Source organism: Ranitomeya imitator, chromosome 6, assembly GCF_032444005.1.
Source record: "Ranitomeya imitator isolate aRanImi1 chromosome 6, aRanImi1.pri, whole genome shotgun sequence".
Taxonomy (NCBI): Eukaryota; Metazoa; Chordata; class Amphibia; order Anura; family Dendrobatidae; genus Ranitomeya; species Ranitomeya imitator.
This window is the reverse complement of record NC_091287.1, coordinates 448,938,060-448,960,658: the sequence shown is the minus strand read 5'-3', so window position 1 is coordinate 448,960,658 and position 22,599 is coordinate 448,938,060. Positions and strand designations below refer to the sequence as shown.

Sequence of the window (22,599 nt, the reverse complement as noted above, 5' to 3'; positions counted from 1 at the left end):
GCCCAGTCGCATAGTATATTGCCCAGCACAGAGCCACGTAGTATATTGCCCAGCCACGTAGTATATTGCCCAGCCACGTAGTATATTGCCCAACCACGTAGTATATTGCCCAGCCACATAGTATATTGCCCAACCACGTAGTATATTGCCCAGCACAGAGCCACGTAGTATATTGCCCAGCCACATAGTATATTGCCCAGCACAGAGCAACGTAGTATATTGCCCAGCCACGTAGTATATTGCCCAACCACGTAGTATATTGCCCAGTCACGTAGTATATTGCCCAGCACAGAGCCATGTAGTATATTGCCCAGCCACGTAGTATATTGCCCAGCCACGTAGTATATTGCCCAGTCACGTAGTATATTGCCCAGCCACGTAGTATATTGCCCAGCCACGTAGTATATTGCCCAGCCACGTAGTATATTGCCCAGTCACGTAGTATATTGCCCAGCCACGTAGTATATTGCCCAGTGACGTAGTATACAGCACAGAGCCACGTAGTATATTGCCCAGTCACGTAGTATATTGCCCAGTCACGTAGTATATTGCCCAGTCACGTAGTATATTGCCCAGCCACGTAGTATATTGCCCAGTGACGTGGTATACAGCACAGAGCCACGTAGTATATTGCCCAGCCACATAGTATATTGCCCAGCCACGTAGTATATTGCCCAGTGATGTAGTATACAGCACAGAGCCACATAGTATATTGCCCAGCCACGTAGTATATTGCCCAGCCACGTAGTATATTGCCCAGCCACGTAGTATATTGCCCAGCCACGTAGTATATTGCCCAGCCACGTAGTATATTGCCCAGCCACGTAGTATATTGCCCAGCCACGTAGTATATTGCCCAGTCACGTAGTATATTGCGCAGCCACGTAGTATATTGCCCAGCCACGTATTGCCCAGCCACATAGTATATAGCAAAGCCACGTAGTATATTGCCCAGCACAGAGCCATGTAGCATAGAGACTTAAAAAAAAAAAAAATAAACATATACTCACCTATAGCCCGTTGGAAGTCCTGCTATACTTACCCTCCGCCGCCTTTCTCGCTCCTCTCCACGCTTCCGGGACCGCGCCATTGCAAGCGGTGTGAGTAGGACCTATGATGACGTCACGGTCACATGACCGACCATGACGTCACGGCAGGTCCTTGTCCCACACCAGCCCTGGGACGGGAGCGGAACCTGCTGCTTGCAATGGAGCGATCCCGGGAGCGTGGAGAGGAGCGAGAAAGGCGGCGGAGGGTGAGTATAGCAGGTTTTTTGTTTTTTTTTATTATTTTTAACATGACATATTTTTACTATTGATGCCGCATAGGCAGCATCAATAGTAAATAGTTGGGGACATACAGGGTTAATAGCAGCCGTAACGGAGTGCGTTACACCGCGGGCCGTTACCGCTGCCATTAACACTGTGTGAGCGGTGACTGCGGGGAGTATGGAGCGGGCGCCGGGCAGTGAGTGCAGGGGAGTAGGGGAGGGACTAATCGGACTGTGGCCGTCGCTGATTGGTCGCGGCAGCCATGACAGGCAGCTGCCGAGACCAATCAGCGAACGGATAACCGTGACAGAAGGACAGACAGACAGACGGAAGTACCCCTTAGACAATTATGTATATAGATAATATCTAGAAAGTGATTTCCTTATAAGATTGTAATCCATGTTTTGTTTCATGTTTTCTAGCAACAACAATCAATTTAACAACGTTAAAGAATATATGACACGGAGGGGTATGGACATAGATTGTTATTATTTTATTACTATTATTATTTTTATTATTAACATTTTTATTTTTATTTTTTAATTCTTGTTTAGAGTAATTTCCACCAGTGAGGTACTAATTATTCTCTTTATTCCATTCCATTCTCTTTATTCCATACCTAAGTATTCCTGTGTTCCACCGATACGCTCTTCTGGGCACTAAAGACTGGTATCGTCTTACATTACTACGCACTTCCGGTTTGCTTTCCACCATGCGTTTCACTAGTAACTTCCGGTTGCGTACAAACTCAGTGATGCACTTCTGGTACGCCGACTTCCGTGCGTTCCAACAGAGAATCCTTTTCCGGCAATCACCATCTGGAAACATGGTTGCACTACATATAAAACCCCCCGATATGGTACTATCTCCTAGCGCTCTTTCTATAGCACAGCTTGCACAACTTACTTAGCGCCAGTCACACTGGATCCCTATTCATTCAAAGTACATGGTAAGCAGCTATATGCATTTGTTTAAAGACTTTCCTCTAATGCATATACCTTCTTTTGTGCTAATACCATTATGGTATTTATATATTTTTCTATCATTTCACAGCGCTTTTGAAAGGACATTTTTCTCCATCTCCTATACCTCAAACATACGGGGTTCCGCTAAAGGCTTACAGTACAGACCAAAAGTTTGGACACACCTTCTCATTTAAAGATTTTTCTGTATTATCATGACTATGAAAATTGTACATTCACACTGAAGGCATCAAAACTATGAATTAACACATGTGGAATTATATACTTAACAAAAAAGGGTGAAACAACTGAAATTATGTCTTATATTCTAGGTTCTTCAAAGTAGCCACCTATTGATTTGATGACTGCTTTGCACACTCTAGGCATTCTCTTGATGAGCTTCAAGAGGTAGTCACCGGGAATGGTTTTCACTTCACAGGTGTGCCCTGTCAGGTTTAGTAAGTGGGATGTCTTGCCTTATACATGGGGTTGGGACCATCAGTTGTGTGTGCAGAAGTCTGGTGGATACACAGCTGATAGTCCTACTGAATAGACTGTTAGAATTTGTATTATGGCAAGAAAAAAGCAGCTAAGAAAAACGAGTGGCCATCATTACTTTAAGAAATGAAGGTCAGTCAGTCCGAAAAATTGGAAAAACTTTGAAAGCGTCCCCAAGTGCAGTGGCAAAAACAATCAAGCGCTACAAAAGGCGTGCGCTAGCGATGTGCCGTCATTGAGTGACGGACCCTGGGACGCAGGCTGCAGCGTTTCCAGGTTCGTCACCGCTAGCGCAGATAGAGCATTTGCTAGCTCTATCTGCGATAGCAAGTCGGCACTTGCGTTAACGCAACCCGTTTAACGCATGTGTTGAACGGGCTGCATTAACGCAATGTGAACCCAGCCTTAGAGTACATGATTTGAAAACTTATATATATGGAATATATATATATACTTATTGTTGTATCAGTCTATAACTGAAGTAAGTTCATGAATTGTTTTTGATGATTCTCATATTATTAATGTGAGGAAATAGGTATTTTATACCCTTGATTACCACTCAAGGTCATTGAGTTTGACTTGTAACTCTGTTTATCCATGGGTCTTTATCAGCTCATTGTATTTCACTGTATTTGTTTGTTGTTCAATTTTTGTATATCAGTGATGTATTATAACTGATTATGTACTATTCTTTATTTTGTTAATTGTACTCTAGTCTGAAGGAGGTCTAAGAGAAGACTGAAACGTTACATGAATATAACCTTTTGGAGTATTATATTCAAATAAATATATTTTTTTGTGGCTGAAAGGCAGTGCCAGATTTTTTTTCAAACTATTGATAGGATTGGTATCCTTTCTCTGTGCACCCTAAGTGTGGATAACGGAGTGACGTGTTATTATTGACTAGAACTCCAGCTTAGACCAACGATTATCCATAATTCATATGAAAATTAATTACCTCCTATGTGATACTTCTGATTGTCTTCTTGGAGTCCACAAAGAAAAATGTCACGTTCCACCATCTCACTGGGATTCAGTCACCTGTAAAAAGACAAATATATGATAATATGTTCCTGCTACATGCTATACACACCAATAAGTATAACACACTGGAGCCAAAATTACATATCTCAGAGATAATGACTGTGGTCAGTCTATGCACAGTGTATTGTAAAAGCTGTAGCCAGTCAGTCCACAGTCTACTGTAAGGCTGTGTGCACACGTTCCGGATTTTTCGCTATAAAAAGGCGATAAAACCGTGAAAAAAGCATACATTAAGCATCCTATTATTAGAATGCAACCAAAATTTTTTGTGCATGTTATTCTCACCTTCCGACGGCCCCTGATCTCCTCAGCGGTGCGCGCGGCGGCTTCCGTTTCCATGGATGCTTTGCGCGAAGGACCTTTGTGACGTCACGGTCATGTGACCACAACATCATCCCAGGTCCTTCACGCAAAGCATCATAGGAACTGAAGCCGCCGCGTGCACCGCTGAGGAGATCGGGGGCCGTTGGAAGGTGAGAATAACCTTTTTTTTTATTATTATTAATGTTCTATCTTTTCACTATTGATGCTGCATAGGCAACGTCAATAGTAAAAGGTTGGTCACACTTGTCAAGCACTATGCTTGGCAAGTGTGACCAACCTGTCAATCAGGTCCTCAGAGCAGGAAGTGATCGGCTCCTCCCCTCCACTCACCCCATACCCTCTCTGGCCAGCATTAACCCTCCCCTAGGAGCGAAACTCCACGCCCCCTTTCTTCCTGCTCCAAACCCCCTGTCATGGCGGCTTCCATGTAAGCTGCCCAGGGGAGGGGGTGGGGCGGCTCGCAACAGCCTGGTCTTGACATTGGTATTGTCGACCACCGTGAATGTGTCTCCCCAAGGGGTCTCCGACCCCTTTCCTTCCCAACATCCAAATAATGACATGAGTCTCCAGTTGGATATAATTGGCCACAGCGGCCTTTATTATAAACAAACAAAACATATAACCGTAACATGATCTGGGAAGGGGTCCTTGAAGCTAAAAGTCTGGTGTTAACCATAGTATAAACAAGTGGACAAGAGACCAACCGTAGATTACTCTCAGCCGTTACCCCACAGGGTCGAGAGCACCAAAATACCCCGAAGGGTTACCCTTGTCCACTTCCAACTTAGGAATCTGGCCCACCGTTACCAAGATTCCCCCAAATCACCAGACCCGCAACCAAAACTTATACCAACTGGAGAATCCGTATACCGACGGACCCCCCCGGCCAATTTAGCACCAACTCCAAGGACCCCTCCCCCTGCCACCACAAGGATACTTGACCCCCTCAAGTACCCGAGACCCCACCAACCTTAACCGCTATGGCCCGCTCAATTCCAGACTGCAGCCTAAGGGCGCACAAGTCAATGCCCACTGTGTTCAGATGAACACCATCACCCAAAAGATATTGGTCACCACCACGATCCAACTAAAAATGACGCACGGCAAAGCCCCCCTTCCGTACGACAAAACCAGAAACAGCCCGATTCACCTTGATGCGGACCTTATTAATCTTGTCCACCGACCTAGCGCGCCTCCAGGATTTCCGTTGAACAATCTCCGACCACACAATAGACATGTCCCGAAAAGAAACCCATAACCGTAGCAAGTCATGTTTAATGTCCCGGATCAACTCACGACAAGGACGAACTCCCTGTGTCCGTGTGTGTCTGTATCCGTGTGTTGTGTCTGTGTCCGTGTGTTGTGTCTGTGTCCGTGTGTTGTCTGTGTCCGTGTGTTGTGTCCGTGTGTGTCTGTATCCGTGTGTTGTGTCTGTGTCCGTGTGTTGTCTGTGTCCGTGTGTGTATCCGTGTGTTGTGTCTGTGTCCGTGTGTTGTGTCTGAGTCCATGTGTTGTGTCTGTGTCCGTGTGTTGTGTCTGTGTCCGTGTGTTGTGTCTGTGTCCGTGTGTTGTGTCTGAGTCCGTGTGTTGTGTCTGTGTCCGTGTGTTGTGTCTGTGTCCGTGTGGTGTGTCTGTGTCCGTGTGTTGTGTCCGTGTGTTGTGTCCGTGTGTGTCTGTATCCGTGTGTTGTGTCTGTGTCCGTGTGTTGTGTCTGTGTCCGTGTGGTGTGTCTGTGTCCGTGTGTTGTGTCCGTGTGTGTCTGTATCCGTGTGTTGTGTCTGTATCCGTGTGTTGTGTCTGTATCCGTGTGTTGTGTCTGTGTCCGTGTATTGTGTCTGTATCCGTGTGTTGTGTCTGTGTCCGTGTGTTGTGTCTGTGTCCGTGTGTTGTGTCTGTGTCCGTGTGTTGTGTCTGTGTCCGTGTGTTGTGTCTGTATCCGTGTTGTGTCTGTATCCGTGTGTTGTGTCTGTGTCCGTGTGTTGTGTCTGTGTCCGTGTGTTGTCTGTGTCCGTGTGTTGTGTCTGTGTCTGTGTCCGTGTGTTGTGTCTGAGTCCGTGTGTTGTGTCTGTGTCCGTGTGTTGTCTGTGTCCGTGTGTTGTGTCTGTGTCCTTGTGTTGTGTCCGTGTGTGTCTGTATCCGTGTGTTGTGTCTGTGTCCGTGTGTTGTCTGTGTCCGTGTGTTGTGTCCGTGTGTGTCTGTATCCGTGTGTTGTGTCTGTGTCCGTGTGTTGTGTCTGTGTCCGTGTGTTGTCTGTGTCCGTGTGTTGTGTCCGTGTGTGTCTGTATCCGTGTGTTGTGTCTGTGTCCGTGTGTTGTCTGTGTCCGTGTGTGTATCCGTGTGTTGTGTCTGTGTCCGTGTGTTGTGTCTGAGTCCGTGTGTTGTGTCTGTGGCCGTGTGTTGTGTCTGTGTCCGTGTGTTGTGTCTGTGTCCTTGTGTTGTGTCCGTGTGTGTCTGTATCCGTGTGTTGTGTCTGTGTCCGTGTGTTGTCTGTGTCCGTGTTGTGTCCTTGTGTGTCTGTATCCGTGTGTTGTGTCTGTGTCCGTGTGTTGTGTCTGTGTCCGTGTGTTGTCTGTGTCCGTGTGTTGTGTCCGTGTGTGTCTGTATCCGTGTGTTGTGTCTGTGTCCGTGTGTTGTCTGTGTCCGTGTGTGTATCCGTGTGTTGTGTCTGTGTCCGTGTGTTGTGTCTGTGTCCGTGTGTTGTGTCTGTGTCCGTGTGTTGTGTCTGTGTCCGTGTGTTGTGTCGGTGTCCGTGTGTTCTGTCTGAGTCCATGTGTTGTGTCTGTGTCCATGCTCCTCCTGGTGTAGTTGGTGCAGCTCTCACTCATGGATTTTCCACGTGTAAAATCCACAGCATGTTACTGTACCATTAAAGTAGATAAGTTCAACATAAATCGAGAGTCCACTGCGTGGACAGCCTCCTCCGAATCCATGTTTCTCCCTGTAACATAATAACATAAGATATTATGTATATATGTTAGCTTTATTTTCCAACACAGCAACGATAAGATCAGCGCATAGCGGGAAGTGGAGCTACAGTCGTTCAGTGGTGTCTGGCGGTCGGCACCTGGGTTGACATTGCTAAGTATCAACCAGACTCCTCTCAGCAGGGGATGGCTGGTTATGCGCCTGCGCGGTAACTTTGTCTCCATAGTAACGCACGCTGTTCCGGGCTGTGTACTTACACAGAGCGTATGGAGCGGTGCGGCCGGTGAGTGACGGGACCTGCTCGTTATTGTACGTTATAGCCACGTGCACGGTGCTCTGGAGTGTTATGTGAGCGGTACCGGCGGGGCCAGTCAGGAAGGAGACCTCACCTGGCTAAGGCCGAGGAGGCAGTGCAAACCCCAAACACTGGCTGAAAGCTGCTACCCGCAATCATGGGTCACTGTATACCGACCCCCAAATTCCAGGCCAGGAAGCCACTGAAGCCTTTTCTGTCTGTCTGCCAACCAGTATCGCCACTTCTCACTTAGTGTGCCAGTCATATGTGCCCCTATAATAATGTGCCAGTCATATATGCCCCTATAATAGCGTGCCAGTCATATATGCCCCTATAATAATGTGCCATTCATATATGCCCCTATAATAATGTGCCAGTCATATGTGCCCCTATAATAATGTGCCAGTCATATATGCCCCTATAATAGCGTGCCAGTCATATATGCCCTTATAATAATGTGCCAGTCATATATGCCCCTATAATAGCGTGCCATTCATATATGCCCCTATAATAGCGTGCCAGTCATGTATGCCCCTATAATAGCGTGCCAGTCATATATGCCCCTATAATAATGTGCCAGTCATATATGCCCCTATAATAGCGTGCCATTCATATATGCCCCTATAATAATGTGCCAGTCATATATGCCCCTATAATAATGTGCCAGTCATATATGCCCCTATAATAATGTGCCAGTCATATATGCCCCTATAATAGCGTGCCAGTCATGTATGCCCCTATAATAGCGTGCCAGTCATATATGCCCCTATAATAATGTGCCAGTCATATAAGCCTCTATAATAGTGTGCCAGTCATATGTGCCCCTATAATAATGTGCCAGTCATATATGCCCCTATAATAGCGTGCCAGTCATGTATGCCCCTATAATAGCGTGCCAGTCATATATGCCCCTATAATAATGTGCCAGTCATATAAGCCTCTATAATAGTGTGCCAGTCATATGTGCCCCTATAATAATGTGCCAGTCATATATGCCCCTATAATAGTGTGCCAGTCATATATGTCCCTATAATAATGTGCCAGTCATATAAGCCTCTATAATAGTGTGCCAGTCATATATGCACCTATAATAGTGTGCCAGTCATATAAGCCTCTGTAATAGTGTGCCAGTCATATATGTCCCTATAATAATGTGCCAGTCATATATGCCTCTGTAATAGCGTGCCAGTCATATATGCCCCTATAATAGCGTGCCAGTCATATATGCCCCTATAATAGCGTGCCAGTCATATGCCCCTATAATAGCGTGCCAGTCATATATGCCCCTTTAATAGCGTGCCAGTCATATATGCCCCTATAATAATGTGCCAGTCATATATGCCCTTATAATAATGTGCCAGTCATATATGCCCTTATAATAATGTGCCAGTCATATATGCCCCTATAATAGTGTGCCAGTCATATATGCCCCTATAATAATGTGCCAGTCATATATGCCCTTATAATAATGTGCCAGTCATATATGCCCCTATAATAGTGTGCCAGTCATATATGTCCCTATAATAGTGTGCCAGTCATATATGCCCCTATAACAGTGTGCCAGTCGTATGCCCCTATAATAAGTTTGTCCAGCACTGACGGCCTTTGTGTGGCACCTACATAATCCTCTTGTCACATCCTGTGCCGCACACAGATGCCTCTTTTGGTAGTTTGGTTTCTGGATTGGTGACATTTGAGCAGGCGCGTGCTTTGTGGCATACTGTAGCGTGCCACCTATATTTATACACTGGCTCAGCAGAGAGTTTAGATGTTTTCTTTTTCTGGCAATTGTGTTATCCGTTATAGAAAAGAACAATGTTTCTCGTTAATGTGCTGTATGTCACACTTCACATGTCTTCTCATTGCTGGATTTTCCTTATGGAGCTCAGTGGGAACACTACTATAGGACTGGCAGAATACCGCTGACCATAGGGCGCATTATAGTGACGGGGGGTTGTCCTAAAATTGCCATGTGAGAGCACATGCCGGGGTGGATTTTCCCATTAAAGATGGCAGTGCTCTGTGTTATGAATGCCTTTCTGCTGTGTGATATGTTCTGTAATAACATATAAGCTTGTGCTTTAATAAAAAAAAGTGTGACAATTGGAAGTGAGAATGGGGCCATATTACATGCATTGCCCCCGCATCTTACTGGTCTTATTATATAACTAAACGTAGTTACCATTCAGTTACCATGAACCAAGGGTCCCTTCCTGCCCTGACACGTGGTCCTGGTGATAGGTCATCCGTGGCTTTACAAGTGATGACGAGGCATAGCTCCCACTCTCTCAATAGATGATTCTTAGGCAATTCATTTAGCCTAATCCCAGTTCTGCTGACTTTTTTTTAGATAATTTCTGAATAAGTATAAATGAGCACTATCTAATAAAGTAGACATGTCAGTACTTCCCACAGGTTGTAATTCTACAGTACTATTTTATAGCTTTATATTTCATGTGTTGTCTCTGGCCGGATCCAATCTAATGGCTCACTGTCAGAGCTGTCTGGTCGGTTCGTGCCTTCTGACACTGAGGAAAATGTCGCTATGTGTCAGATAAACCTGACATCGATTTTATGTTCTGAACTATTCCCACTGTAACTTCTAGGAGTTAGTATTGGCATGTGTATAGATCAGGGATAAACTGAAAACCTGCAGTAGATAATATGGCATCATTTTCTCTTTTCTTTTCAGGGTAATGATGAATCTTAGAATCATACACACTTAACAAGTCTTTTGTTTCAACTAAGTAATTATGGTGCGTCTGACAGTTGATCTCATTGCACGGACCAACAATCACCTCCGCAACAGGAAAGATGAAAACATCACTCAGTGTTTGAAGCGGGTGACTCATCTGAATTTTTCTAATAAACACATAGACTGTCTTGTAAGTACCAGGAATCTATCTATCTATCTATCTATCTATCTATCTATCTATCTATCTATCTATCTATCTATCTATCTATCTATCTAACACTGGTGGGTGCGGACCCACTCTGACATGGGCCGGGCTTACCTTGGAGGGGCATAATGAAGCGACTACCTGGCATTCAGTAGAGGCCCTGATGGTGAGGGTAGACTTAGGACGTAGGTAGTCACCAGGTACCACTCTCAGGGCAGTCCCTGGGTCTGCAGCAGCTGACCGGAGGGTCAGAGATACTGGTAAGAGGTACAGGAAGATGAAGATAAAGATGTGGTCAGGGCAAGCAACACAAGATCAGAGTATAAAGCCGAGGTCAGGAGTGGAGAGGTCAGACAGGATGGGTATACAAGCCAGGTCGATAACTGGAGCGACAGAACAAACATGTATCCAAAGGAACCAGAAACAAGCAAGTGGGGACCAATGCTTGGGTAAGAAGTGGTGGGCGGTGCTGCCTTAGGGTATGTTTCCACGGTGAGGAAACATTCAGGATTTGCTGCGGATTGGATGCTGCGTACAGCCGCAGTGTCCAATCCGCAGCTTCCAGATGTTAGAGCTTAGTGGAAACATACCCATAGGTAGCCCTTAGGCGGCCCTGCGTAACCGGACATGCGGCGCGTCTTTTTTGCAGACCGCAGCATGTTTATTTATCTTGCGGAGACGCTCCGTCTCCGCAAGATAAATAGCCCGGTCTATGAATATGATGCGGTGATTCCACATGTGTTCAATGAACACATCCAGAATCACCACGCGTACAACAGGGGGCGGCACTTTGGGCAGAGCAGGGTATCCGCTGCGTCCAAAGCGCAGGGAATCCTGAACGTGGAGACATAGCCATAATTGTGATGCTGCTTATGGGTAGGCTGGAGAAGGCAAACACAGCAGGGTTAAATTCCTGAAGGGACTGGCCACACCACCCTATAGCCAGGTGAAGGTTTTCTAGGAGCAGAGCTGGCAGGGAGCACAGGCTCAGGGACATAGTCTGACGCTGGGGAAGCACAGTGGTGAACGCAGTGAGTAGGGCGTGCTGAGAAGACGTGCGAGGTGTCGGCATGACAGTCTGTCTGTCTAGCCATACATTTCTAATTGACCTCCAAAAACAATAACATTTTCTTTTCATGTTAATTCATTATTGCTTGTAGTATGGCTATAAGATCAGGAAATATTGCAAAATTGCTAAAATCTTCTCTCTCAAAATGATCTGAATATGCTGGAAAGGAGATTTTAGCTATACTTATTTTGCCTTCTGCTCCAACAGGTTGCAGGCTATAAAGTGCAATTTGTAGTTTTAAGCCCAATTTTCGTTGTTGCATTGTTTTTGTTTTTTTTGTCACTTTCTTCCAGGAGCCATCACTTTTTTAATTATTTTTCTGTCAACATAGCAGTATAAAGGATAAGCTTCGCAGGAATAGCAAGGGGGCAGCAACTTGGTCATTCAGCAGGGAGTTTGACAACATCATTTAAATGGTTAATAGCAGCAATCAGAGCTGCACTCCAGACTCTGCTGTATCTAAAAGATACCAGAAGGATACCAGTAATGTAATGTAGCTGACATCTTATGCATGTGGTGTAGTGCAGCGGGGTTGGAGCAGTGTGACAGACTGGCAGTGACCACAGGAAAGTTCAAAATAAAGTGTCTTTAATGTCCAACATACTCACAAACGGAAAACAAATGGTATCCTCCGGATCGCAGACGGTAATCAAGATAGTCTGTATCTGAGACCAATTGCCGTGGGCGACTGCACCACCGTGTGGCGCTGAGGGGTGCCAGGCCTTTTGGCTTCCCTTGGCTCCGTGTTACTTCACTTAGACTGAGCCTTACTGAAGAAGGATCACTCCGAAACGCGCGTCGGGGTGGGTTGGAGCTGGCACATCCCCTCTGCTACATCACTGGTATGTTCCCTATTTGGGCCACGTTTATCTGACATTGGTGTGTATGTATGTGTATATATATATATATATATATATATATATATATATATATATATATATATATATATATATATATATATATATATATATGCACTTTTTCACCTGTGCGTTCATGTTTTCATCACTATTTGTATACTACTACTTACATTGAACATGCAGGGATGTAATTATGTACTTTTTTACAATATCCAATGTCCACTGATTAAGTGGCTACTTTGGGGATGATGGTCAGTCTCCGTGTGCTCCATGTAGTTTGTTGGTATTTGTAACCCACTACTGTCTAATTCTTGTCATTTATGTATTTATACTCAATAAATTGATTTATTATTATCTATTGGATTCTTTGCACCATTTTTTTAGTGGTTTTGTGCTTGGTAAGCATTGGTCTGTTCCATATTATTCCATCAACAGGTTCATGATAACCCTATTTACATGTTCTGTTGGATATCATGTTTAGATGGTTGTACTACTATTGCCTGTTTTGTTTTCATTGCTTTCATTAGACTGAGCCTTGCAGAGCCACGTGTTTGGTTTGCAAACCAAGACTGACAGACCCAACCCTTTGCTGCAAAGTTTTTTTAATGTAATCTGTGGCCATGGGCCACTTGTAAGACCCGGCCTGGAGGGAGCGAACAGGCCCACTACCATCCTGTAGTTCGCTCCAAAAATCAAAAGCCCATGCCGGGTTTTCTTAAATCTGCCTGGGGCAAATAGCTTGTCCAAGACCACACCATGCACTACAGTGGCCTTAATACGCTTCTATGCGCATTATGGGGGACACATAGTGACCCTCGCATATAATACCTCTTGAGCCCTTTCCTCACAAGGCAACCCCGCAATGACATACATGTACAACAACTTGTGTTAAGGTGTTCATGGCTTAAGTCTGGTGTAGGTGATAGAGAGAGGAAAGTTTAAGGGTATGTGCACACAATAAGTAAACGCTGCGGGTTGGGCACTGCGTACTTGCGCAGCATCCAGATGTTACACCATAGCCCACGACTTACCTGTGGAGACGGACATGTGGCATGTCTTTCCAGACTGCAGCATGTCTATCTTGCGGAGACGTGAGCCTCCGCAAGATAAATCTCACCCATACAATGTATTGGACTTGGTGATTCCACACGGTCCAGTGAACACATGCTGATTCACCTGCGTTCAATAGACAGCAGCACTTTGGACGGAGTGAACATGTTCTGTTTCCAAAGCTCTGCCAATTACTGAATGTCTGGGCATACCCTAAAGGAAAGACTTGTACTTGGGTATAAATTGTGCTTCCTGTTGATCAGCAGTGAACCAGCTGCAATTTTTATTTTTCTTGGTTTGAACAGCAGCCCTGGTAATAACATTGTGATTAAAAAATGTTACTTTCTTAGCTCTGATATTTATGGCATATCTGCAGAGTATACAATAAATGTTTCCTAATAAACTCAAACTCACAGAGAGAATATGGGTCCTGTTGTGAATTCTGTGGCAGAGCTCCCTCCTGTGGTCACAAGTGGTACTTCGGCTGATTCTCTCTGTGAGCTTCCGTTGGTGGAGGAAAGTGGTACTGCGGCTTCTGAGTTTCCTTCCTCAGGTGATGTGGTGAAGTCGTTAGGTGCTGCTCTATTTAACTCCACCTAGTGCTTTGATCCTGGCCTCCAGTCAATGTTCTAGTATTGGACCTGTTTCCTCCTGGATCGTTCCTGTGGCATGCTGCTCTGCATAGCTAAGTTCTGCTTTGCTATTTTGTTTGCTGTTTTTTTTCTGTCCAGCTTGTCTATTTGTTTTTTCCTGCTTGCTGGAAGCTCTGGGACGCAGAGGGTGCACCTCCGTGCCGTTAGTTCGGTACGGAGGGTCTTTTTGCCCCCTTTGCGTGGTTTTTGTAGGGTTTTGTGTTGACCGCAAAGTTACCTTTCCTATCCTCGCTCTGTTCAGAAAGTCGGGCCTCACTTTGCTAAATCTATTTCATCTCTACGTTTGTCTTTTCATCTTAACTCACAGTCATTATATGTGGGGGCTGCCTTTTCCTTTGGGGTATTTCTCTGAGGCAAGGTAGGCTTATTTTCTATCTTCAGGCTAGCTAGTTTCTCAGGCTGTGCCGAGTTGCATAGGGAGCATTAGGCGCAATCCACGGCTGCCTCTAGTGTGGTTGGAGAGGATTAGGGATTGCGGTCAGCAGAGTTCCCACGTCTCAGAGCTCGTTCTATGTTTTTGGGTTATTGTCAGGTCACTGTATGTGCTCTGACCTCTATGTCCATTGTGGTACTGAATTACCTTATCATAACAGTACTGGAGGCCTAAAGTACTAATGATTCTCAATAGAGGGAAAAAAGAAGTTCTGAGACCATTTTTTTTTCTCTGCACTGTGTTTTGCCTTTTTTTTCCCCTAGACATTTGGGTGGTTCAGGACACAGGTGTAGCGATGGACATTAAAGGTCTGTCTTCATGTGTGGATCAGCTCACCGCAAGAGTACAAAATATTCAAGACTTTGTGGTTCAGAATTCTATGTTAGAACCGAGAATTCCTATTCCTGATTTGTTTTTTGGAGATAGAACTAAATTTCTGAGTTTCAAAAATAATTGTAAACTATTTCTGGCTTTGAAACCTCGCTCCTCTGGTGACCCAGTTCAACAAGTTAGGATCATTATTTCTTTTTTGCGTGGCGACCCTCAGGACTGGGCATTTTCTCTTGCGTCAGGAGATCCTGCATTAAGTAATATCGATGCGTTTTTCCTGGCGCTCAGATTGCTGTACGATGAACCTAATTCAGTGGATCAGGCAGAGAAAAACTTGCTGGCTCTGTGTCAGGGTCAGGATGAGATAGAGGTATATTGTCAGAAATTTAGAAAGTGGTCCGTACTCACTCAATGGAATGAAGGTGCGCTCGCAGCTATTTTCAGAAAAGGTCTCTCTGAAGCCCTTAAGGATGTCATGGTGGGATTTCCTATGCCTGCTGGTCTGAATGAGTCTATGTCTTTGGCCATTAAGATCGGTCGACGCTTGCGTGAGCGTAAATCTGTCCACCATTTGGCGGTATTACCTGAGCTTAAACCTGAGCCTGTGCAGTGCGATAGGACTTTGACAAGAGTTGAACGGCAAGAACACAGACGTCTGAATGGGCTGTGTTTCTACTGTGGTGATTCCACTCATGCTATCTCTGATTGTCCTAAGCGCACTAAGCGGTTCGCTAGGTCTGCCACCATTGGTACTGTACAGTCAAAATTTCTTCTGTCCGTTACCTTGATCTGCTCTTTGTCATCGTATTCTGTCATGGCATTTGTGGATTCAGGCGCTGCCCTGAATTTGATGGACTTGGAGTATGCTAGGCGTTGTGGGTTTTTCTTGGAGCCCTTGCAGTGTCCTATTCCATTGAGAGGAATTGATGCTACGCCTTTGGCCAAGAATAAGCCTCAGTACTGGACCCAGCTGACCATGTGCATGGCTCCTGCACATCAGGAGGTTATTCGCTTTCTGGTGTTGCATAATCTGCATGATGTGGTCGTGTTGGGGTTGCCATGGCTACAAGTCATTGGAAATCCATGTCTGTGTCCAGCTGGGGTTGTCAGGGGGTACATGGTGATGTCCCATTTCTGACTATTTCGTCATCCACCCCTTCTGAGGTTCCAGAGTTCTTGTCTGATTACCGGGATGTATTTGATGAGCCCAAGTCCGATACCCTACCTCCGCATAGGGATTGTGATTGTGCTATCGATTTGATTCCTGGTAGTAAATTCCCAAAAGGTCGACTGTTTAATTTATCTGTGCCTGAGCACGCCGCTATGCGGAGTTATGTGAAGGAGTCCTTGGAGAAGGGGCATATTTGCCCGTCATCGTCGCCATTAGGAGCAGGGTTCTTTTTTGTAGCCAAGAAGGATGGTTCGCTGAGACCTTGTATAGATTACCGCCTTCTAAATAAGATCACGGTTAAATTTCAGTACCCCTTGCCGTTGTTATCTGATTTGTTTGCTCGGATTAAGGGGGCTAGTTGATTCACCAAGATAGATCTTCGTGGTGCGTATAATCTTGTGCGTATTAAGCGTGGCGATGAATGGAAAACTGCATTTAATACGCCCGAGGGCCATTTTGAGTATCTAGTAATGCCATTCGGACTTGCCAATGCTCCATCAGTGTTTCAGTCCTTTATGCATGACATCTTCCGAGAGTACCTGGATAAATTCCTGATTGTGTACTTGGATGACATTTTGATCTTCTCGGATGATTGGGAGTCTCATGTGAAGCAGGTCAGAACGGTGTTTCAGGTCCTGCGTGCTAATTCTTTGTTTGTGAAGGGATCAAAGTGTCTCTTTGGTGTTCAGCAGGTTTCATTTTTGGGGTTCATCTTTTCCCCTTCTACTATCGAGATGGACCCTGTTAAGGTCCAAGCCATCCATGATTGGACTCAGCCGACATCTCTGAAAAGTCTGCAAAAGTTCCTGGGCTTTGCTAATTTTTATCGTCGCTTCATCTGCAATTTTTCTAGTATTGCTAAACCATTGGCCGATTTGACCAAGAAGGGTGCTGATGTGGTCAATTGGTCTTCTGCTGCTGTGGAAGCTTTTCAAGAGTTGAAGCGTCGTTTTTCTTCTGCCCCTGTGTTGTGTCAACCAGATGTTTCGCTTCCGTTCCAGGTCGAGGTTGATGCTTCTGAGATTGGAGCAGGGGCTGTTTTGTCGCAGAGAGGTTCTGATTGCTCGGTGATGAAACCATGCGCCTTCTTTTCCATACATGCTAGCCACCTTAGGGAGAGACCCAAGTTGGGCTAAATGTAGCGGGACGAAAGAGACCGAAAAGCCCTCTACTTAAAGGAAATACATAGTGGATGCTTTCCTGAAACGGAAAGTACTTGCAAGCAGCATAATACAAAGAATAGCAGGTTTACCCAGAATCCTTTGCAGTAGGCGGAGCTATGCAAATCATCTCTTTCCACCCCTGTCTAATCCACAGCGCTTGGAACCGCCAAGCGTGCAATGCTGCGGATTAGTTTCTAAATTTACACAGCCAACCAATTCCTACCTGTGGACACGTGTTTCGGGCTTTAGGCCCTCATCAGCACAGGGCTGGAATTGGTTGGCTGTATGGAGTGGGGCTCGGTGAGCAAGCGATACATACATGCTAGCCACCTTAGGGAGAGACCCAAGTTGGGCTAAATGTAGCGGGACGAAAGAGACCGAAAAGCCCTCTACTTAAAGGAAATACATAGTGGATGCTTTCCTGAAACGGAAAGTACTTGCAAGCAGCATAATACAAAGAATAGCAGGTTTACCCAGAATCCTTTGCAGTAGGCGGAGCTATGCAAATCATCTCTTTCCACCCCTGTCTAATCCACAGCGCTTGGAACCGCCAAGCGTGCAATGCTGCGGATTAGTTTCTAAATTTACACAGCCAACCAATTCCTACCTGTGGACACGTGTTTCGGGCTTTAGGCCCTCATCAGCACAGGGCTGGAATTGGTTGGCTGTATGGAGTGGGGCTCGGTGAGCAAGCGATACATACATGCTAGCCACCTTAGGGAGAGACCCAAGTTGGGCTAAATGTAGCGGGACGAAAGAGACCGAAAAGCCCTCTACTTAAAGGAAATACATAGTGGATGCTTTCCTGAAACGGAAAGTACTTGCAAGCAGCATAATACAAAGAATAGCAGGTTTACCCAGAATCCTTTGCAGTAGGCGGAGCTATGCAAATCATCTCTTTCCACCCCTGTCTAATCCACAGCGCTTGGAACCGCCAAGCGTGCAATGCTGCGGATTAGTTTCTAAATTTACACAGCCAACCAATTCCTACCTGTGGACACGTGTTTCGGGCTTTAGGCCCTCATCAGCACAGGGCTGGAATTGGTTGGCTGTATGGAGTGGGGCTCGGTGAGCAAGCGATACATACATGCTAGCCACCTTAGGGAGAGACCCAAGTTGGGCTAAATGTAGCGGGACGAAAGAGACCGAAAAGCCCTCTACTTAAAGGAAATACATAGTGGATGCTTTCCTGAAACGGAAAGTACTTGCAAGCAGCATAATACAAAGAATAGCAGGTTTACCCAGAATCCTTTGCAGTAGGCGGAGCTATGCAAATCATCTCTTTCCACCCCTGTCTAATCCACAGCGCTTGGAACCGCCAAGCGTGCAATGCTGCGGATTAGTTTCTAAATTTACACAGCCAACCAATTCCTACCTGTGGACACGTGTTTCGGGCTTTAGGCCCTCATCAGCACAGGGCTGGAATTGGTTGGCTGTATGGAGTGGGGCTCGGTGAGCAAGCGATACATACATGCTAGCCACCTTAGGGAGAGACCCAAGTTGGGCTAAATGTAGCGGGACGAAAGAGACCGAAAAGCCCTCTACTTAAAGGAAATACATAGTGGATGCTTTCCTGAAACGGAAAGTACTTGCAAGCAGCATAATACAAAGAATAGCAGGTTTACCCAGAATCCTTTGCAGTAGGCGGAGCTATGCAAATCATCTCTTTCCACCCCTGTCTAATCCACAGCGCTTGGAACCGCCAAGCGTGCAATGCTGCGGATTAGTTTCTAAATTTACACAGCCAACCAATTCCTACCTGTGGACACGTGTTTCGGGCTTTAGGCCCTCATCAGCACAGGGCTGGAATTGGTTGGCTGTATGGAGTGGGGCTCGGTGAGCAAGCGATACATACATGCTAGCCACCTTAGGGAGAGACCCAAGTTGGGCTAAATGTAGCGGGACGAAAGAGACCGAAAAGCCCTCTACTTAAAGGAAATACATAGTGGATGCTTTCCTGAAACGGAAAGTACTTGCAAGCAGCATAATACAAAGAATAGCAGGTTTACCCAGAATCCTTTGCAGTAGGCGGAGCTATGCAAATCATCTCTTTCCACCCCTGTCTAATCCACAGCGCTTGGAACCGCCAAGCGTGCAATGCTGCGGATTAGTTTCTAAATTTACACAGCCAACCAATTCCTACCTGTGGACACGTGTTTCGGGCTTTAGGCCCTCATCAGCACAGGGCTGGAATTGGTTGGCTGTATGGAGTGGGGCTCGGTGAGCAAGCGATACATACATGCTAGCCACCTTAGGGAGAGACCCAAGTTGGGCTAAATGTAGCGGGACGAAAGAGACCGAAAAGCCCTCTACTTAAAGGAAATACATAGTGGATGCTTTCCTGAAACGGAAAGTACTTGCAAGCAGCATAATACAAAGAATAGCAGGTTTACCCAGAATCCTTTGCAGTAGGCGGAGCTATGCAAATCATCTCTTTCCACCCCTGTCTAATCCACAGCGCTTGGAACCGCCAAGCGTGCAATGCTGCGGATTAGTTTCTAAATTTACACAGCCAACCAATTCCTACCTGTGGACACGTGTTTCGGGCTTTAGGCCCTCATCAGCACAGGGCTGGAATTGGTTGGCTGTATGGAGTGGGGCTCGGTGAGCAAGCGATACATACATGCTAGCCACCTTAGGGAGAGACCCAAGTTGGGCTAAATGTAGCGGGACGAAAGAGACCGAAAAGCCCTCTACTTAAAGGAAATACATAGTGGATGCTTTCCTGAAACGGAAAGTACTTGCAAGCAGCATAATACAAAGAATAGCAGGTTTACCCAGAATCCTTTGCAGTAGGCGGAGCTATGCAAATCATCTCTTTCCACCCCTGTCTAATCCACAGCGCTTGGAACCGCCAAGCGTGCAATGCTGCGGATTAGTTTCTAAATTTACACAGCCAACCAATTCCTACCTGTGGACACGTGTTTCGGGCTTTAGGCCCTCATCAGCACAGGGCTGGAATTGGTTGGCTGTATGGAGTGGGGCTCGGTGAGCAAGCGATACATACATGCTAGCCACCTTAGGGAGAGACCCAAGTTGGGCTAAATGTAGCGGGACGAAAGAGACCGAAAAGCCCTCTACTTAAAGGAAATACATAGTGGATGCTTTCCTGAAACGGAAAGTACTTGCAAGCAGCATAATACAAAGAATAGCAGGTTTACCCAGAATCCTTTGCAGTAGGCGGAGCTATGCAAATCATCTCTTTCCACCCCTGTCTAATCCACAGCGCTTGGAACCGCCAAGCGTGCAATGCTGCGGATTAGTTTCTAAATTTACACAGCCAACCAATTCCTACCTGTGGACACGTGTTTCGGGCTTTAGGCCCTCATCAGCACAGGGCTGGAATTGGTTGGCTGTATGGAGTGGGGCTCGGTGAGCAAGCGATACATACATGCTAGCCACCTTAGGGAGAGACCCAAGTTGGGCTAAATGTAGCGGGACGAAAGAGACCGAAAAGCCCTCTACTTAAAGGAAATACATAGTGGATGCTTTCCTGAAACGGAAAGTACTTGCAAGCAGCATAATACAAAGAATAGCAGGTTTACCCAGAATCCTTTGCAGTAGGCGGAGCTATGCAAATCATCTCTTTCCACCCCTGTCTAATCCACAGCGCTTGGAACCGCCAAGCGTGCAATGCTGCGGATTAGTTTCTAAATTTACACAGCCAACCAATTCCTACCTGTGGACACGTGTTTCGGGCTTTAGGCCCTCATCAGCACAGGGCTGGAATTGGTTGGCTGTATGGAGTGGGGCTCGGTGAGCAAGCGATACATACATGCTAGCCACCTTAGGGAGAGACCCAAGTTGGGCTAAATGTAGCGGGACGAAAGAGACCGAAAAGCCCTCTACTTAAAGGAAATACATAGTGGATGCTTTCCTGAAACGGAAAGTACTTGCAAGCAGCATAATACAAAGAATAGCAGGTTTACCCAGAATCCTTTGCAGTAGGCGGAGCTATGCAAATCATCTCTTTCCACCCCTGTCTAATCCACAGCGCTTGGAACCGCCAAGCGTGCAATGCTGCGGATTAGTTTCTAAATTTACACAGCCAACCAATTCCTACCTGTGGACACGTGTTTCGGGCTTTAGGCCCTCATCAGCACAGGGCTGGAATTGGTTGGCTGTATGGAGTGGGGCTCGGTGAGCAAGCGATACATACATGCTAGCCACCTTAGGGAGAGACCCAAGTTGGGCTAAATGTAGCGGGACGAAAGAGACGAAAGAGATGATTTGCATAGCTCCGCCTACTGCAAAGGATTCTGGGTAAACCTGCTATTCTTTGTATTATGCTGCTTGCAAGTACTTTCCGTTTCAGGAAAGCATCCACTATGTATTTCCTTTAAGTAGAGGGCTTTTCGGTCTCTTTCGTCCCGCTACATTTAGCCCAACTTGGGTCTCTCCCTAAGGTGGCTAGCATGTATGTATCGCTTGCTCACCGAGCCCCACTCCATACAGCCAACCAATTCCAGCCCTGTGCTGATGAGGGCCTAAAGCCCGAAACACGTGTCCACAGGTAGGAATTGGTTGGCTGTGTAAATTTAGAAACTAATCCGCAGCATTGCACGCTTGGCGGTTCCAAGCGCTGTGGATTAGACAGGGGTGGAAAGAGATGATTTGCATAGCTCCGCCTACTGCAAAGGATTCTGGGTAAACCTGCTATTCTTTGTATTATGCTGCTTGCAAGTACTTTCCGTTTCAGGAAAGCATCCACTATGTATTTCCTTTAAGTAGAGGGCTTTTCGGTCTCTTTCGTCCCGCTACATTTAGCCCAACTTGGGTCTCTCCCTAAGGTGGCTAGCATGTATGTATCGCTTGCTCACCGAGCCCCACTCCATACAGCCAACCAATTCCAGCCCTGTGCTGATGAGGGCCTAAAGCCCGAAACACGTGTCCACAGGTAGGAATTGGTTGGCTGTGTAAATTTAGAAACTAATCCGCAGCATTGCACGCTTGGCGGTTCCAAGCGCTGTGGATTAGACAGGGGTGGAAAGAGATGATTTGCATAGCTCCGCCTACTGCAAAGGATTCTGGGTAAACCTGCTATTCTTTGTATTATGCTGCTTGCAAGTACTTTCCGTTTCAGGAAAGCATCCACTATGTACCTTCTTTTCCAGGAAGTTTTCGCCTGCTGAGCGAAATTATGATGTGGGCAATCGAGAGTTGCTGGCCATGAAGTGGGCATTCGAGGAGTGGCGTCATTGGCTTGAAGGAGCTAAGCATCGCGTGGTGGTCTTGTCTGATCATAAGAACTTGACTTATCTCGAGTCTGCCAAGCGGTTGAATCGTAGACAGGCTCGTTGGTCACTGTTTTTTGCCCGTTTTGACTTTGTGATTTCGTACCTTCCGGGCTCTAAAAATGTGAAGGCGGATGCTCTGTCTAGGAGTTTTGTGCCCGACTCTCCGGGTTTATCTGAGCCGGCGGGTATCCTCAAAGAGGGAGTAATTGTGTCTGCCATCTCCCCTGATTTGCGGCAGGTGCTGCAAAAATTTCAGGCTAATAAACCTGATCGTTGCCCAGCGGAGAAACTGTTTGTCCCTGATTGGTGGACGAATAAAGTTATCTCTGAGGTTCATTGTTCGGTGTTGGCCGGTCATCCTGGAATCTTTGGTACCAGAGAGTTAGTGGCTAGATCCTTTTGGTGGCCATGTCTGTC

At 46.1% G+C, this 22,599-nt stretch overlaps 1 protein-coding gene across 1 annotated transcript in view; it reads left to right on the top strand.

Annotated features, from left to right (window-relative positions):
- The first annotated feature begins 7,256 nt into the window (after window positions 1-7,256).
- The window catches only part of PPP1R42 (protein phosphatase 1 regulatory subunit 42), a 91,967-nt gene continuing 76,624 nt past the window's right edge, over window positions 7,257-22,599 (top strand). The window contains exons 1-2 of the mRNA XM_069731431.1: window positions 7,257-7,307; window positions 10,012-10,204. Of these exons, the coding sequence (XP_069587532.1) occupies window positions 10,073-10,204 (132 nt within the window). The 5' untranslated portion in view covers window positions 7,257-7,307; window positions 10,012-10,072. The remainder of the gene's footprint in view (window positions 7,308-10,011; window positions 10,205-22,599) is intronic.